We start from the raw sequence: 19,677 nt of genomic DNA on the forward strand, positions 1-19,677 counted from the left end.
AAATGGTGCTAATAAACTACTAATTAGTTTAGACGAAAATTTTAAATGATTACAATTTGGTCTAGACCAAGTACCTAAAATTGAGATAAACTATAATTTGTCACATATATATATATATATATATATATATATATATATATATAATATTGGTGCTAATAAATTCTTATTAGTTTTGAAAAATTCCTAATGATTATAATTTAGTCTGAACCAGAAGAGGATTAAGTGCCTAAATTTGAAATGCATGAAACTAATGGAGATTAATTTTAATTTGTCCTTTGTGTTTGTATATATATATATATACATTGGCAAAAAGGTGTGTAAGTGGAGTTAGGTTGATGGGCACCAATTGGTTTGAGGAGTGATGATTAGGCATGGATGCTTAAAAAAGTGGTGTAATTGTTGAGCAATTGGAAGCCAAGTTGCTGAAGGTGACATCCTTCCTTTCTTTTTTGTTCATCTTCTCTTTTTCTTAATCTATTTCTACCCCGGGTCAAAGTATATATATATATATATAGTCTTTATATTTCAATTTAATGATTGAAATTTGATTATTAATTAATCGGTATACTAGTCATATTTGTAGCTAGGTGAATCAAATAGCTAAACCCTAAACGAGCTAGCAAAAATAAGCTATAAAATGTGCGGTGCCAAATGAGATGAACATGAGCTGGCTCAAATACTTTTGGAATCAAAAGAGAGCTAAGATGCCAATTCGATTTTTCCGATTCGCCTTACGTTTGAACTCGGTAAATTGAAGTCCGTGCTATCTGAGAGCAAAACCTAGCTTGATCATGTTCAGCTTGTTAATACTCCCCTACCCTATTGGTAGAGGTGATGATCATCGAATGGGCTTGATCGGGTTTGAGTCGATCAGACTTAAATATTCGATCACGACCCGACACACTAATCACTCAATTCAAGCCAAATTCGAACTGTGCTAGAATACTATAGCATATTACTGCGCACTAGCTCATGAGATATCAGGCCTAGCATAACGAGCTGAATTTAAAATTGAGTTGCTTAATGTAGAGGCGAAAATGCAACTTCTTGCATTGCTTACCGAGCGAGTGATAACAACACTACTGGTTATTCCAAAATGACTGTTTTTGAGGTTTATCTACCCACCGAAGAATTGAGAAGATGCATTGGATCTGTTGGAAATATTTGTTTACCGAGGTTTGCAGATCTTTCCTTGTCTAGAGATGATTTGATGACTTATACTAACTTAGGGTTCCACAGCTTTCCTAAGGGAGCAGATCTACTTTCATATTTGTATGTTAAGCTGTGAGTAAGCCATCCTCCTTTTTGCCTTCATGTGTTCTTCTATTTCATGTTATTTGTTTGCATTTAGCAGAGTATATGTTACAGTAATTTTAGAGCTCCTTCTGTCAATTTATAAGAAATGTGATCTCTGGTAGAATTTTTAGCTGGATACTATTTTCCTATATCACCATGTCCTGAATACCGCTGTTTTGTATCTACTAATTTTATGTTTAAGTATTAATATCTACTGTAAAATTTAAATTATTTACCATATTATACTAGTTTTTGTCGAGTATATTTTAGAATTATCACGGTAAGATATTATTGAGTTCTTCTTCAATATCCTTCGTATCTATTTATCTTTCTAAGACAAAAAGAGATAAGAAAATAATAGAACCGCTAAAATTCTAAGTCTTATAATCGGTTCAAAATGTGATTGCCTATATCTAAATTATAATTTCTAAGTCGTCGGCACTATTTAACGAGTCTTTTGTATATAGTCTCTCTCCTTTTGAATTTCATATTTATACATTTATCTTTTAATTTTTGTATGACAATTATATTATTTTAATAATTTATAAATGGAAAGATATATATACCTTGAACTGAGTGTAATGTATATATATATATATCGGTATTGATATCTTTTTATAGTTAACTCGAGGAAAGTTTAATTAAATTGTATGTCTTCAATTAATTTTTAATTATTTACATATATCTCTCAATAGTTTAAGATTGATTTAAACTAAAATTTGATTATTAAATGATATATCCATAGAAGTATTAAATGAACTCTATCTCCTATAAAAGTAAAGAATCAAATTTAAATTAAATTATATCTCTTATAAAATTAAAGAATCAAATTTAAATTATGTAGTATTAAATGATATATCATATAATTAAGGTATAATTATAGCCAAGAGAGAGATATCGAAGTATATGTCTACATTATTGGCAAAAGAAAGGGGTAATTCGCATAGAAAAGAAGAGCAAGAGTAGAATCATAGATAACGTAAAATGGAGGGGTTAAATAGAAATTTCTTTTCTTTTAAATTTACAAAAGAGTCCTCGACATTGGTGTAAAAGTCCCTTCCACAAAATAAACCCGGTTTGTTTGTGATAGGCTCATCTCCACGCCCATCCCATCATCATCCCCTTCTCCAATCTCCTCCAATGGAGTCTCTCCTCCTCCTCCTCTCACCCTCCTCTCCATGAAGCATTTGGCAGCCACGATGGCTCTCCCCTCCTACCTCCTCCTCCCTTCCTCCCGCTGCTCTCCTCTCTCCCGCTCCCTCTTCGCGGCGCCCACGCTCCCCCTTCCCCTTCTTGGTCGCAGCCCCAATGGAGTACAGCAACCGACCGGGTTTGGGAGACGTTGGGGTGGTAGTTGTACAGCTCCCCAGAGCCGGAGTCGTGGGCCTTCCAGGGTTTTCGGTCTTCTGGGCGGAGACGAGGTGGGGAGGGATCCGTGCAGCGAGAGCGAGGGGGAGGAAGAGCACGACGAGGAAGAGGAAGAGATGATGGCATCTGTTGCTCCTGAGAGGTGGGATGTGTTGGGTCTTGGCCAAGCCATGGTATGAACTTGTTTCAACTCGGGTTTCTTGCATAATTCCTTATGTCATAGTGTGCTCCTTTGATGCTAGCGCTAGGTTATGGCAGCATTTTTTTATTCCAATTAACACTTTAATGCAACTTGTTATATATGGAATTGTAGAAAATAATGAGGAAAGGGCAGTATTGTGCATGATTTAGTTAAGAAGACTTGGTATATTTCAATTTGATCCTATTCTGGTTTACACTACATGTTGAGGTGTTGTAGGAACTAGGAAGTACTTTGTCATAATTTTAAAACTTCCAACATCTGAGCTATTCTTGCTCCACATTGTCTCGCTTTACTTTCTGCTTATTTACATGATTCTGTTAGGTGGGAATTGTTGATTTTCTTTCTTCGTAGGTAAATCTGTACAGCAACATAGTTCACTAGTAAGTAGTTGACGAACATGGTCACTAAGTTCAAGCTATCATTAAGTTGGATTGATATCTTTTTTGACTTGGATTGATATTTTCTTTTATCAATATTGATGTTATATATGAAACCACAGAGATGATGATGTAGTTCTCTTGTTCCATCAGGTTGATTTTTCTGGCATGGTTGATGATGAATTCCTGAACAGAGTGGGCATAGAGAAGGGTATAAGGAAAGTAGTTAATCATGAGGAAAGGGGTCGCGTATTGCGGGCCATGGATGGTTGTAGCTATAAGGCTGCCGCTGGAGGTTCTCTATCCAATACATTAGTAGCTTTGGCAAGACTTGGTAGCCGGTCAATCGGTGGTCCTGATGTAAATGTTGCCATGGCGGGTAGTGTGGGCAGTGATCCATTGGGTGGTTTCTATAGGTAATACTAATTTATTTTGATTTTTATCAAGGTCTACAAGATATTCTGGATGGTGCTTTCTCTACATCTTGAGATTGTAATCATCTAGCCTGAATGCCTTCAAATTAAATTACTAGGAATATTTGTGTTATATGCATATGAAGTTATGCATTCTGAAGTTATTTTAAAAACTTTATCTTGTCTCTCTTGCCGCCCACATACCTCATTCCACAAACTAATAGTTTTCCCTCAAATTTTTTTGCTCAATTTTCCCAACTGCATCCTCTCTCCTACCACCTATTTATTCCATTTCTTAATAAGTATGCTTTGCGTAATTGCAAGAAATGAGAATGCTTTAATTTAAATTTATATAATGAATCAAGAGTATTTAAGTTAATTTCATTTTTTATTTGTATTTTATCTCTACTTTATGTCACATAAAAAATAATTATAACATTCATATTCTAGTTTACAATCAAGTATTAAATTACCTACTCTAGAATTTTAAGAGTAATAATTAGAATAACCATCCCTTAATCAAAAATCAAATGGGGCCTTAGAGCTTTTATCAGACAGGAGCATGTTTTTGAATCAAATAACTGTGTTAGTGTGTTTTCCTCTCTTATTATGAAATGCTTAGGATTGATAGCTCCTAGAAGGTGTCTTCCTAGAATAAATTTTGTTTCTTCCCCTGCTATTTGGTGCCTAAGATATTGAAGAATGACAATACTAAGTGGCTGAATTTATAGATATTTCTTTTGAACTTTCAGGGCAAAATTACGTCGGGCAAATGTTAATTTTCTATCTAGACCTGTCAAAGATGGGACCACTGGAACAGTTATTGTTCTTACTACTCCAGATGCTCAACGAACTATGCTTGCATATCAGGTCTGCTCCTTTATAAGTAACATCTTGTTCTAAGTCTGTTAAGTTTTATTAATAATCTAAATGAAAGCTGCATAAAGTGGTCACACACATACAATTATTTTGTTTCTTCCCCTGCATAAAGTATTATATTGGCACATGGTTGTCCATATGCTGGTAGTGCAAACAATTTTACTACCAACAATTACCTTAGTATGTCATTAACATGTTTGACATGTACCAGATAGCCATCTTATGCCTAATTAGGAATTTAGGACTACTATTACATTATTTAACACCTTGTTGATGTACAAGAATTTCTTGACCATGGTGACACGAACAAGAAAGTTATGACATTATGTCTTTATTAGATGCCCATTATTTTTTTCTTGGAAGCATTGTTTCATTGATTGTTCTGAAGCGTCCCTATCCTCAGTGACTCTTCATATGGACTTGCCAAGGACAACAACTCCTCACTGAACTTACTGTTGCAGTCCTGTTAGAAGCCCTCGCTGTTTTATGACTATTGACCTGATGCTTTCCTCTGCATATTCTTCTAGGGCACTTCTTCTACGGTCGACTATGATCAATACTTGGCTAGCATAATCTCTAAAACAAATATGCTAGTCATAGAAGGTTACTTGTTTGAACTGCCTCACACAATCGAGACTATCAAGAAAGCTTGTGAGGATGCTCACAGAAATGGTGCACTTATTGCTGTAACGGCATCAGATGTTTCCTGCATTGAGAGATGTTATGATCATTTCTGGTAAGTTCATGTACATATTTTTCACAGGTATATTGCTCGTACAAGTTGTCAGTATTTTGTTCTGAGATTACACAGTTCTTCTTTAAGCTTATATCAAAGCACAGATTTCCCCGCCTCCTTTCATGATTTCATCAAACAGTGAAAGCTAGCAAAGGAATCACTAATTACTTGTCCAAGAATGTTCTACAACTAGAAGTGATTTGCCTTGACTTATCAATTTTTCAACAGAGATTTCCTACTTCGATATGTTTCTGCCAAGAAGAAATCTGTGGATTTTTTTCATATATTTGTTTAAGTTCTGTCCCATTTTGTCTTATATCACCAACAAAAGTTGTGCTTCCTTTGTGCATAGTTTCTCTGTTTCTGCATGTGTCCCAACTCCTCATTTTTGTGCATCTCGATGAAACGTGAATTGAAACTTACCAGCTTATCTCAAAAATTTTATTCTGAAGGGACATCATAGGAAACTACGCAGACATTCTGTTTGCCAACAGCAACGAAGCAAGAGCATTTTGTGACATGACCTCAAAGGAGAGCCCCATGTTAGCTGCTCGCTACTTGAGCCATTTCATTCCATTGGTGTCAGTCACTGATGGCCCACAAGGCTCGTACATCGGCGTTAAAGGCGAAGAAATATACATCCCTCCGTCTCCCTGCATACCTGTGGATACCTGTGGCGCAGGTGATGCATACGCTTCAGGTATTCTCTACGGTATTCTTCGAGGGGCCTCAGACTTGAAGGGCATGGGTATGCTGGCCTCGCGAGTGGCAGCGGTTGTGGTAGGGCAGCAGGGTACTCGCCTTAGGGTGCAAGATGCCTCCAGGTTGGCAGAATCATTTGCCTTTCATCTTGATAGCTTAAAGATGTGCTCAGATGTAGGATCAGATCATATCTCCAGCTTATGATTTTATGGATGTAGGTTAAGTTTGCATGATTCTCATTTGACAAAGAATTTCTAGGTGTTGCATTATAAACATTGTTTGTTAGTTCATTAGGAAAAATGCTCAAAAGTATTTGAGGATTGAGACTCGGGAGAAGGAGCATTGTGTTTGTTGTATCGATAGGACTGCAGTTAGAAGGGCTTTATGTAACTCGAACACTTTGTATTGAGAAATGTCAAAAGACTTTTATCTGTCTTCATTGTTTGTAATATCTAAATGGCCTTTTTACCATCATCTTGTAATATAGAATGACATATTTGTTGTATATAAAGCACTTCTAACTTGTTAATCAAATAAGAAGTAGTATTGAGTTCTATAATAGTAATGCAGGGAGGGAAGAGAGGGTAAAGTACTCTGTTTTAAGGCTGAAGTGGGAGAAAAAATATATACAACTAAATACGCGATTATTGGGACATTTATACTAAACCCCGAGTGCAGAAAATTCCCTCGTCTTCCTTATATATATATATATATATATATATATATATTTTTTTTTTTTTTTTAAAGAATGATTTTTATGAATATTATAACTTATGCTGGTTTATTTTAATTTTATTAAATATTAGACGGGAGTATTAATAGTTAACCTATTATTCACTCTCCTTGATTTAAACAAAATAAATTTATTTTTCTCTTTTCTCTTCTCTTCTCTTGATTACATCTAAATAAGATAAGAGAAAGTTATCTTATCTTCGCTGTTCTCCGTCCAAATAGAATGTAAATTTTGTATCAGTGCTAACGCCTTAGAAAGCATATAGAATCTTTGAAGTCTATGAATGTTGGTAACTTTGATAAGCATCAGTTTCTGTTTTGACCTTCGCCAACCATCATTGACGTTTTAGTTGCAGAACAAAACTTGGTAAACAGAAACACAAACACATACACAAGAGCAACATGTTTATATACTAAAGAAACTATGCCGCCACCACGAAAACTGAAGGTAACATACCACTGAGTTCTAAGGAGCATTGAGATTTATGGCCTTTTCATATGTACAAGCAGCCGCTGTCTACACTCTGAACTGAGAGAAGAAAGAAAAAGACATCTATATGGTTTATCAACATATGGAAGGGCTTCAAAGCTGCCTCAAACGAGGCGACAATTCACAACGAACCTGGCGATTCAAGCGTTGGTAAAGTCTCTGAAGAGAAGCAAAGATGTGTTTAGACAGGGCCTCTCTGGCAAAAACTGCTCCGTCTTTAGAACCGAATTGGCCTTCTCTTTCTCGATGCCAGGGAGGCCGAGAGATAGAGAGAGCGACACAGACAGATCATCTCGATCACTCTTCGCAGGAGCAACCATCTCCAAATGAGATTCTTTTTTGTTAACCAAAGGGAAAAGTAAAGGCAGAACTTCCTTCTCCGATGACTTCTTTACACCGAGAGCTAGTTCAAGATCTGGAGTTTTGGATTCTAGTGCCTCTTCTTCATCTGAAGATGGAACATGTATAGCATTGTCAAATATGGTGCTCTTGGCAGGGCAGCACAATCCTGCAGGAAAGAAATTTCTATTAGCACCTTCTATATCTTTTGGCATCACTACTGCACTGTGCACGTCATCTGTATGTTGCCACTGATCCATATTGCTGTTAAACAAATTGCCAATTCTTGAATTGGCCTTTATCTTCTTGCATTCCGTCTCATCTTCATGAAAGATGAAATTTGCCTTTCTGTTCCAAAAGTTCTCATTAGTGCTCTTTGCTGTCTCACCAGAAGCCTGTGATACTGTTTCGACTGAAGACGAGCGTGACCGTTTCTTGTTTGGCTTATATTCCAAAATGACATGGTCCCTCACTGTGAGGTGTTCCTGCTGGTTGTGATACAAGGGTTCTTCACATCTCATAGATCTCTCTTTCTCCCTCACTTTCTCAATGTTACCTTTGCCTTCTCTGCCTGCTCAACAGTCAGGCAAAAGAAAAGTGAGTATAACTACTTTTGATAGCTAATGCGACCAAATCTGGAAAAAACATTACCTTGTGCAAAATCTGGAGAAATCTCTTTTGCAGATAATGCACCATTCTGAATCTGTCTTGAATTTTCAAGAACACAAGATGGGGAGACTGCAGCCACACCAAATTCACTTTTACTCACAATGTTCTGCAAGCAGAAAAATAAAAGATCAAGCTTGATAAACCTACAAATACATTTTTCACTGTCATATTATTAAACCAAGCAAGTTATTGTCATATCTTTCTTCTCAACTTGCATACAAACAATCAAAGAAACAGTTCTACTAGTCAGAGACTCAGAATCATGATCTATAAACAGTTGAGTATTGAGCTACTACTTCATATGCCTTGCACCTAAACACCATTCTCCTTTTTTGTCATTTTGAGGGCAAGATGGTCTGAAATTAACATAACAAAATGCTTTTCCATGGCAAGCTAGAACACACATTTGTCTATCTTGTGGCATGGTCTATGTACAAGCTTTCACCAGATGATAAAAACAACAGGTATCTCATGCACGCTTTTTTCTACACAAGGTGTGCAGTTAACATTAGTTAAGAAAGTGATAACTCCATACAAATCTCTATTGTGATCAAAGGAGAAGAAGAGTACCAGGTCGATACAATAGGCTCCCTGTGATGTCTGCACCTCTTCAGCACTGATCTGAAGTCCAGAACAAGTATCAGGTGAAGCATGTAGCTCAAGTAAGCTTTTCAATGGCTTGTTCACAGGAAATAAGCAAGAAACTGGTTCTGAAGGTGCCTGATGCACAGTTTTTTGATGAAAAGGAGGATTGATTGCATTCAAGATCCTACCATCAATACCAGAAGCCAGAAAAGGCTGAGCATCCACATACGCACTTGACTTTTCATGCTGAGGCTGCTGAGCATTCAAGATCCTACCATCAATATCATTTCCACAAGATTTCTCATCTAGATTCCCATCTGAAATTTTTTTCTCACAAGGAAAATCATCTGGAGAAGCTAAATCTTGAGCGATGGAATCTAAATTCAACTTTGATCCACAAATTTTCATCTGGGAATTAGATGGGCCATTTAAGCATCCTTTTCTCCTTGCTCGAAAGATACCCCAGAGAAAAAATAACCTGTTCCAACCTGGAAAGGAAAAAGGTTATCTTTTAGAGAAGAATTCAGCATGCCAAGTGACCAAAAGATGCTGGTAGGCATTTATGCAAGTTATCAATGTTAGCTCTTACGCTGGGAATTCTCTCGTAACTTATTTGATGGAAATATAAGAAGCTCAATACTGTTGATGTTTCCTCTGAGGGCTAGATCATTTTCAAGCATATTATCCAACAGCTTTAGGTAAATTCTTTCGTAACTGTATCAGAAGAGAAAAATGGAAGTCAGCCAACCAATCCTGATGTATGAACTACCAGAGAATTACAAAGGTAGTAAGCTCACAACTATACCTATCAGTATCCTTGGCAAAGAAATAAAGAGCAATATTATCATCTTCTGGCTTCTTCCCCTGAAATTGCGAAGGCCACGAGCTAAGACGAGGGACTTCCTCCAGTCGGACTCTGTGAGGAAATTGGGTAACTACTTCAAGCACTTTAGGTGATGCACAACTTGACAAATGAGCTTGAATTCCATCATAGATTTCAGGAAGTGTCCCAGCTCTTAGAACCTCAAAACTCCCTCTGCAAATAAATAAAGAAATAAGGATAAGAGCATTACAACATCCTTACATTTAGGGTAATATTAAAAGTTGCACTAACTGATGAATATAACTAGATATCTAGAATGCATCCTTCGAACTGAAAATTTAGAAGAGAAAGATATCATACTGCCAGATGAATTCATGATCTGGAATAACCACAGGTCTAAATGGATTTGAAAGAGAAGAATGATCAATTTGAGGCGAATCTGTCCCATTAGGAACATCCAAGGTTTTCGTAGAAGTTTCAGTCAAAGTAGTGCCTTTAGGAAGGCAAGGGGATTCCTCTTGATGTTTCGCTTGCTGCACATCTGTCGCAGGCTCAGCATTTCCCGACATATTTTTTTGATCAGATATTCCATTTACATGCAAATTCTTCTCAGAATTTGAATTTGCCAGTAAATTTCTAGAAACAAGTTCACAGCTCACATCAGCCCTTGATGCAGAATATTCCTTAGATTTGTCTGACAATATACTCTTTTTCCGCATTCTTGTCTCTGACATAACTGCTGCAGCAGCACTTTTCCACTTATTGGAACTCTTGGTGATCCCTCTTAAACTTTGCCTGTCAGATGACTTACTGATAGAAGAATCACGAAGATTGTCAGTTGGGCATAACTGTGCAGCATGACCTGCTTCATTACACTTATTACAGCATAATATTCGACCAACACCAGGAACCTCCTGTTTTGTACTAACAGAATTGCCTGGAACTTTGTCTTTATCACCTCGATGGGATAATCCTGCAAGCTGAGGCACACTGTTTCGCAAAATGGTATCAGGAACTCTGTGTTGTTTATTGGTTGCACCGGGACTAGCAGAATCAGCTTCCTTTGGAACAACTTGGTGTGTGTCTTGTTCCAAATTGCACCTTTCATAACTTCCAGATGTATGTGATGTCTTTTTCATTTCACTACATCCTGAGAAACCACAAAATGACAAAAGGTTATTTTAAAGTAAAATAGGGAGCTAACAAAAGGTGAAATACACATGACTACAAGTCCAATGCTTGGGAGATCAGTTACCTAAATTATTTGTATTATCCGGTCCTCTCTTGAAGCTAACTATGTCTGCCTTAGACTTACTGACAAAATATTTATCATGATGAGGAATCTTCAGGTCCAGCTTCGGAATAGAGCTGCCAGTCTTTGCTGATGGACTAACAAGGGGCCGATCTAGAATAAAGGAGTTATTCTTATCTAACATCTTCACTTCGTTTACTGGTTTCAGTGCTCGAGAACTCTGAGCTCGAGGCAAATTAAGAAGCTTCTTTTGTTTCACTGATTCAATGTTGGAATGGCCTGAATTCACACTCTTAAATGATCCAGACCGAATTAATTTCCTGACTGATGCTCCCTCTCTGGTGTTTGTGGAAGCAAAATCCCGTGTTATCCGTTTCTTATCAGGAACGTCTCCAATCAACTGTTTGACTCTTGGTTTTGTATTCAAATTGTTGAACGAATTTTGCTTCAATAAAGAGCCTGTGGGAAAAGTAGAAAATAAACAATTTTCAACGTCAGAAACAGAACATGATTCAATTAAATGCATAAAGAAAATGTCAGACAAAAAGTACCTCCAGGTGAATAGAGTTGTTCTTGAATCTTAGGCATGCTGCCTATTGCATGTGAAGAAGAGGCCTGGAAACTTATGACAGATGGATCTCGAGGTGAGGAAGCAATATTGGCTGATTTTATCTTTTCCATATGAGAGCTTCTGAAGGAACTTTCACGAGATAGGACATTACTCTTCCTGGGGCTGGCTGTCTCCCTGAACCCAGAATTATTTTCCACAATTCTTTTGCTGGTTGTAGAAATAACTTCTACATTATCTACATGTCTTTTGACCAATTTTTGTAGATTTTGTTTTCCTTTTGTAAATCCTCCCACTTCAGGATCAGTTGCCGTGTCACCTGATTTTACCAAATCCTGAGGGGTGAGTCTGCTTCCACAGGTCTGATTATTTTCAGTAAAAGATTCTGATATTGGTGTACTAGAAATCGTCTCATATTTATCCTTTCTTTCATCCTCCACATCCTTAAGCTGGCACTCCTCACATAGCCAATTGCCTTCAGGAATTTTGTCCACCATTACTCGCATGCAATAACTAGTCATATTAAAAAAAATCAGTGTTAACTTTTGATAATACCAAATAAGAGAGGTCTCTAATTAGAGCAAAAAATAGGAATAAATCAATAAATCAATAAGGATGCTTACATGTGCTCAGCTCCATCAATGCATCGACTGCATGTAGCTAGAAGCTCCTCTCGACCTGCATCTCCGCATATATCACATACTTTAACCTAAAACAGAATGACAGATCATATCAAAACTCAGAAGAATCCTCTGCAAAATCTGAAGAGCAAAGGAAAAGCGGTTGCTTAGCTATCTCCTTGAGGTAAACAACCATCAAGAAAAACATACGGAATCACAGCAGCGTAAACCTAATCAAGCCAAATATTTTGACAAAAAAGAAACTCCTTTGCTATCCACATAGTAACAAGTTTCTACTCTTCAAAATAACTAAGTCTTTCCCTAGCTCCATTTGATTATTTTATATATTGAGCTAGAGACAAACTTCATGTTAAACCTTTGCAAAAAGGTTTTAACACATTGCTGGTCATCGAGTGCTCTCAGCACTCAAAATCATTACCCCAAGGTGGGAAAAGATGAAAATACTCTCTCTCTCCACTTCAGGATTAGTTTTTCATGATTTTGGGGCACAATCAATTAATAGAAATGTGTTAAAGCTAGTTCCAAAAGTTTAATATAAAGCTTGCAGTCCAATTCACATGCAACCTTCTATTCTTATTTCATGTACTGTTTCAAAGTTTCTAACATGACGTTGAATTGAAGAGTATACAAAATAATCATGCATCATCATCATCATTATCCAAGCCATTATATGGGGTCAATAAGAGCACAACCCAATATCAACACTTTCTTCTTCTTTTTCTTTATACCAAAGCTACCCTCAAAACTAAGACTGGATGGTCGAACCATTTTATTTGTCTAAAGGGAGGAGAAAACCTTTGAACCTTTGTCACGGGTTTAACATCTGAGTTGAGAGGCTTCCCTTAGACAACAATATGTTTTTTTCCCAAACTTAACTTGCCAAAGTATTATTCATACAAGTCCCAATGTTTCATACATAAAATAAAAGAGAAAATGAGTATTTATGCAGATCATTCTTGACACTACAGCAGTAGCAGTACCATAATTATATTTCAAATTAACAGTTCAGCTACTTAATTAGTTATTTCATTCTTTTATCATCTCTGTTATGCATTCGTTGCACAACAAGTACAATGCAGGTGCAATAAAATCCTAAACTGAAGGGCACTTTTAATTCGTTTTATGATCAATTTCCTTTAAGAAAACAAAAAAAAGGTACCTACATCATCCAACTCACTGTCTATCTCCTGATTCTCGCTGTCACCCGTCATTCCAGGTTGCATTTGAGACTCATGATCACTCAAGGGCTTAAGAAATGAACTTTTCAGTTGATGCTGTTCATTATTGCTGCTGCACTTGATGATTTCATCAGATGGGATCCTGCTATCATCTCTGTCTTTATTTTCCAAGCATGGAATATCAATTTTTAGAGCCCTTGAAAAAGACTCCCTCCTTTTATCATTTGCTTTACTAACTTTGGTGTTTGAAAGCATATCACACTTCCTTCCTTCAGTGCTCTTAGAAGCCAATTGTCCACCAGCTGAAGATTCCACATAGCCCATTGAGCATTCAAAAATTTCTTCATGATATTCAGTAACTAAATTATGTTGTAGATCGCCAAAGTTGGCCTTGGGCCCCACATCATGGTTACTGTGGGCATTGGAACTTGGATATTGTACTTCAGGAAAAGTTGTTGCTTTGCTGAGAGTAGACTCTGTAGGCACGGACTTATCACAAAGACCAGCTTTTATAGCACCAGCATCAGACTTCTTTCTTGGAGATCCATCAGTGCATGCAGTAGTCTTTCTTGAGTCACCTTGGCTGGCTCCAATTTCATAATTATACAACCCATAAGAGCCCTTCTCTTGGGAAACCTTTTGCATGTCTAAGTCACAGGTTAATGCAGAATTACATGTGATGTCCTTCTTGTCCACTTCCACAGTTTGATCACTGGTTGGCACACTGGCATCTTTAAATCCACTAAGACATGAAATATTGTCCCCATGACATTCAACACCATGCTTCTCTCCATCTTGATCTGAGAACCTCTGGTGCTCTCTAGGTGAGGAACAGAACTCATTATCAGAATGAAAAATCTTTGGTGAAAGAAGCTGTTCTCCAGCAATTGCTTCACATACCTCTGAAGGCATGTCAACATTTTCAGAGATATCACATGTAGTAGAGGTTCCTAACATAACTTTACTTTCAACATTTTCACAGGAAGAGTCATTACTTGAATTAGCACTTACTATGTTGCTTGTTTCACTACTTACATGTTGTTCATCATCAAATTTTCTTCTCTTACAAAGAGGTTGCTCATCAGCATCAATCAATGTGCAACTACCATCTTCTTCTACCCTACCAGAATTATCAGAAAAGGCAGACTCGACTTTCAACTCCATAACTGAAAGACTTCGATGCAAACAAGAGGAGCAAGGAGCAGAGCACACATTGCATGTCCCAGATTCTGCCCTCATACGAGGACTACAAGCTGAAAAGGTACCCTGTAAAATTGTGTAAATACAGATTGTCAGAAGTGATTCTTTGAAAAAAGTAAACAAAGAATGTAGGAAGAAATACATGAGTTGCAAAAGCATTTACTTATATGTGCCAAGCATGTCTCACAACTAAATAAACTTCCCAATTTTAAGTTGTAATCTATATAAAGAAAGAGGAAGTACAAGACCATATTTCCAGAAAACAAAAAAATGAGGAAAAAAAAAAGAAAACAGTGAATATCAAATAATATTGTCCTCAGTAGTAGAGTGTTCAAATGTAAGGGAGAGAAAATATACCAGAAGTTCCACAGAAACTTCTGAAAACAAAACAAATAGTTTCTCTTCACTGCAAATCAATCCAGAATTTCAGATGTATCATTTAATTACTCTCACCAAGATTAACAAATAAGGAATAACTCATTTTATTGTGGGCAATTTATGAAGCATTTGTCTTCAAGTTTAGGAGAAATCTTCTCAAGAACAAACTAGCACTTAAAAATTTATATAGTCTAAGAAACTTCATCGATTTGACAAGTACAAGATGTTCAATACAACTCACAAATTTCCAAAAGGGAACCAAAATTTCCCTCTTCAATATTTCATCAAGGTCTAACCAACAAGGCAGATACCATTGTACTCGTGGACATTTAGAAGCTTAGAGAGAGAAAAATTCCCAATAGTAAACTGGCACTTTATAAACAGAAAAGATATTTGATTCATCAGTTGACTTAAGAAAAAACATTTTATTTAGCACAGGATTTTGTCCTTCTATGAAATATCTCATGTCCTTTTTTCACTATTTCTTTCCAATTCCAGTTTTTTCTCTAACTCACTCTTCTGCTTATTTACAAAAAAATCATTGCTCCATTTTGGTGCACTGTGGTTTTAAATTGGCAATCAGTTCAAAACTTATCCTTTATGGATGCTACATGTGACAAATACAACTATTTCATACTATATTTTTCCAGTAACAACACCACTCACCTCAATAACCTCTATGGCTAAGCTGAATGTTTGGTAGTTAGTTTCCGAGTTGCCCAACATTTTATTCCACAAAAGAAGCTAATCTTATATCGAGTAAATTTGTTGTTTTGACTTCAAGGATACATGATAATTATTACACAACACACTAGTGGCGCTTCTCTAATTTAACAATCCTATGCTAACCCCATGTGCACTCATCAATCTCCTCTTCCTGTTAGATCCAATATAAAAAAGTATGTCATGTAAGTTATTTTCTGTCCATCAAAAATAAATCCTTCATCCTCATATTTTCTCGTTGTCTTGAAATTGCAATCTATGCTTCAGTCTTAGCAATAGTTATTCTGAGCCTTTAGATTGAGCTTCTTCCCTGTATTTTTAGTTCAAGGTTCAACCTTATCCTAAATTGCTCAATTAGAATGATGTCGTTGGCAAATAAACAATACAAAATTCTATATCTTATGTCTTTAACTAATTTACTTACAAAATCAATTGAAATAAGTAACAAAATATATCCTCTTTTAATGCAACAAAACATGTTAATCAATTACGGAAGCTATAGGCCTTACCTTTTCAGGATTTCCATATTAAGATGAGTCAAAAAATCTGATGTCCGACTAGGTACAAGAATATGAGCTTTCATTTCCTTATCACAATTGGGGCACACTACATTTCAACCTTAGGTGAGTTTTAGCTGAGGCAACTAGATAGGCAATTTGAGGCACATGGTACTTCACATTGCCTACATAATTTAACAAAACTCAAGATACTCAATAAATTGGAAAAGCATGAACCGGTACTGGAGAAATTGTGATGATGAACTTACGTCAGGAAAAAGGAGTTCAGAAACGAACTATGATTAATAATCTAACAAAAATGTAGAATAGTACAAAAGCGGTACAGGTGTAATCCTAGAAACTATTAAATCTCATGATGTCCTGTTGAACAAAGTCCCCAGTTCCATGCTGCTGCAAAATACATAAAAATGCATGCAGAGAATTACATATCATTAAAAAATTTAAACAAAATATAACTTAATGAATTGCTGTTGATCGAGGATTCAAGATTCTAGCAAAACGAAGGCCAATTCATCATGGAGTTAAGATAAGCAATTTGTGGAAGTAATTACCAAAATTCTGGTTAGAATATCGAAGTACAAGTATCACTCTAATATGCTTCTAGACTAGGAAATCACAACCATTTATTTAAAATTGAAAAAAAAAACATAATGTCAAAGACCAAAGAGCTACACAAACACAACTTATAGAATGCTTAATCTCTGAATAATAAAGGAAGAAAATGCTTATTTGAAAAAGAACAATAATAAATCTTCCTCTTTTCTCAAAAATATAAATAAAATAAAATAATGATATGCTGGATTTCCAAAATTTGTTACTAGAGAAAAAGTCATTTTCAATCTAATCTCTGCGCGTGAAATTTCAGGTAATAGTAGCTATCATTCTGTGATACTATCCTCAAAATGTCCTCTAGAAACTGCTTAGAAACATCATCCATGTAGCTTTGTATGTATCCTATATATAGAACATCATGAAGCATCTGACAAATGATAATTCAAACCAACTTGTAAGTTGATGCTTGACCTGAGCTGGCACCCTAATTTTGATTACACCGGCCTGAACTGTCTTCTGATCTTCTCAAATTCATCAAATTGAAGACATGCTATCATATAGCAATTATACAGGAAGTGCCTGTTTAGGAAGAAGGAAAAAAAACTGACTACCACATGGAAAACAATTATACGTGATAGCGTTCTTCTTACCGATTTCATTCTTAGCAATTCGTGGTCCAATTGATCCCCTCGTCCTTGGACGCAAAAACTCTCTTCTGGGACTGGTGTTATCTAGAAGGAAGACACAACACCACATCAATCACAAGGACAAAAAATAGCAAATTTGATGATTATTTCAAGTTATAACTAATCACCCGTCTTCCAATTAATTGTAAGAAAATGTACGGATGAACTGATCGAAAAATCTCAATGCACGAATAAACAATTGGTAAAAGAGAAGCAGGATACCACAAATTTCAATCTTTATCGAAAACCATGACAATAAATGTTAATTACCAGTTCATAAGTTAAAACTCGCAATCATCTTACAAATGAAAATAAACACCAAAAATTCCTCAGGGAAACAAGATCGAATCCCATTAAAACAAAAAGAAACTCCCAAAACTAAAAGACAATTACAAGCCTACATCGATCCACAACAAAATCATTAGATAAACCAATTCCCAGCATAAAGGCGATAACTTTACATGCCTCCGGTTGCGAGATCTTCTTCGTTCGATCGTAGAGATCCTTCACGCTCCTCTCCCCACGCTTCCTCATGTCCTCCACCTCCGGAATCGTCCCGATCGATTCCGATCGCCCTAACCCCAGCTACCGCTTCGCTTCTCCATCTCCATCCCGGTGAGCGTTTCGAACTGGCCGAGAAGATTGATGGATAGAGACAGACAAAGAGAGAGGAGATGAGGGATACGGGAGGGGGGGGCGAAGAGAGAGAGGAGAACAAGGACAAGGAGACGCCAAATGGGCGCGCCGGGTGCGAATCGGATCGGATGGAAGAGGTTGCTACGATGCGAGCTTCACATCGAATCAATCCATGGCGAGAGAGAGAGAGAGAGAGAGAGAGAGAGAGAGAGAGAGAGAGGAGAGCGACACACGCGTGGAGTAAGGACTCTGTCTATATCTCAATGCGAAATTTGCTCGTTTTGCATTTTAGCCCCTCGAATAAGTAATTACTTCTGATACACTAATATCTTAATCCGATATCGACCACATAATCTCTACCACTAACCAGAAAGTAATTAATTACCTAATTACTCTTTGCAAAATCACATACAGATCACATCATCCCATCAATTTTAATGGACTAATTATCACATATTCTCTTCATTTTAATTCTTCTTTTTTTTTAATTTTACCTCTCCCCTACTTGCTCCAAACTTAATGAATCACATTAATTCTAACTATTTCTTTATATATATATATATATATATATATAAATCACTTATTATTAACTCCTAAAAATTTTCTACCGTTGTATGCGTCGTGAACTAGACGCCGACATCCGTTGAACGGAACAAATCTCAGATCTACAGAAAAATGTCATAAATCCAAGTCTTCGGAAGACTATAAACAATTAAATGATGTAAGGAAGCATATATAAACGTATGGAATAAGTCAAGAAATAAATATTCCAATATCCATAAGATATAAAAAAAAATTTATTAGATTATTTATTGCACCCATGCAGCTGACCTGATGACTCGTCAATATGTCATTATAACTAGTTTTTATTTTTATTTTTATTTTAAAAAAAAAATTGGTGATGTTTGGAATTTGGAACTGGATTTGGTCTGCAACGTCGGCGGGGTGAAGTCGGAGGTGGACGAAGAATGGCTGGAGATCCTCTGCACTCAGTGTTGTACGAAATATGTGTATGTTGCCAAATAGTTCCACTTTATTATCTTATTACTAATAGGGCGATCGATTAACCATACATTAATACAGTATTAGTGTGTATTCACTAGTCCCGTTTTAAATAAAAAGATTTTTACAAATCACACCCTAATATTTACATATTTTGTGATTTATCTCGTTTCAAGGATTTCATACGGCAACCTCTCGTATTCTTCTGTATTCTTATTTAACACACTAAATTAACTGAGACGGTACTAAAAAAAATATTTTATTATAATATATAATAATTTTATAAATATCTAAATTACTCTTATCTTTTTTATCCTGACTTTCTCTTCTCAGAAAAGAATAAGAAAAAGAAAATGAGGAGAAGGAGACAAGGAGAGAGAAAAGATAAGGAAATGTGGTGAGAAAGATTACGAAGAGATATAGAAAATAAGATGGAATAAAAAGATTTTTAGTAATTTGGTCAATATTAGTTAGTTAAAATAATGCCAAGGTATTAAATAAGAATTATAAGAAAAAAAAAAGAGATGACAGATTATAAAATCTTTAGAGTACGAATCATAAAATACGTAAAATATATAGGTGCGATTTGTAAAAATATCTTAAATAAAAAAGCAAATATAGAAACCTATAAAATTAGAGCTGATAAGATAGGATAAGCCCGATTAACATTAAAATACTCTCGTTAATTAGGAACAGTTTTCCAAGCAGATAGTAGGAAAAGCGTGCAATTCA

General features: G+C 36.1%; 2 protein-coding genes across 7 annotated transcripts; one reads left to right on the plus strand and one right to left on the minus strand.

Moving 5' to 3' along the window:
• Positions 1-2,337: 2,337 nt before the first annotated feature.
• LOC140782808 (uncharacterized) lies at positions 2,338-6,404 on the plus strand. The gene is made up of 5 exons (XM_073129592.1): positions 2,338-2,837; positions 3,397-3,659; positions 4,409-4,526; positions 5,063-5,271; positions 5,724-6,404. The coding sequence occupies exons 1-5, from the start codon at positions 2,475-2,477 to the stop codon at positions 6,175-6,177; spliced, it is 1,407 nt and encodes a 468-aa protein (XP_072985693.1). The 5' UTR covers positions 2,338-2,474; the 3' UTR covers positions 6,178-6,404.
• Positions 6,405-7,093: 689 nt separating this feature from the next.
• Positions 7,094-18,193, minus strand: LOC140781326 (protein PARALOG OF AIPP2-like). Of its 6 annotated transcripts, XM_073127265.1 has the most exons (13): positions 17,773-18,163; positions 17,272-17,352; positions 14,286-14,516; positions 13,236-14,070; positions 12,055-12,140; positions 11,415-11,944; positions 10,867-11,322; positions 9,972-10,761; positions 9,594-9,824; positions 9,378-9,502; positions 8,774-9,276; positions 8,186-8,309; positions 7,094-8,105 (listed from the first exon to the last, which is right to left on the minus strand). In XM_073127265.1, exons 3-13 carry the CDS (start codon positions 14,336-14,338, stop codon positions 7,336-7,338), a joined length of 4,503 nt encoding a protein of 1,500 aa, XP_072983366.1. In that variant the 5' UTR covers positions 14,339-14,516; positions 17,272-17,352; positions 17,773-18,163; the 3' UTR covers positions 7,094-7,335. The 6 variants fall into 6 exon arrangements, with proteins under 6 accessions (XP_072983366.1, XP_072983361.1, XP_072983363.1 ...); XM_073127260.1 differs by having other exon boundaries at positions 13,236-14,516; positions 17,773-18,193; XM_073127262.1 differs by having other exon boundaries at positions 13,236-14,516; positions 17,272-17,342; positions 17,773-18,169.
• Between the last annotated feature and the right edge of the window lie 1,484 nt (positions 18,194-19,677).

Source organism: Typha latifolia, chromosome 2 (genome assembly GCF_019914945.1).
Source record: "Typha latifolia isolate L0001 chromosome 2, TyphaL0001v2, whole genome shotgun sequence".
Classification (NCBI taxonomy): Eukaryota; Viridiplantae; Streptophyta; class Magnoliopsida; order Poales; family Typhaceae; genus Typha; species Typha latifolia.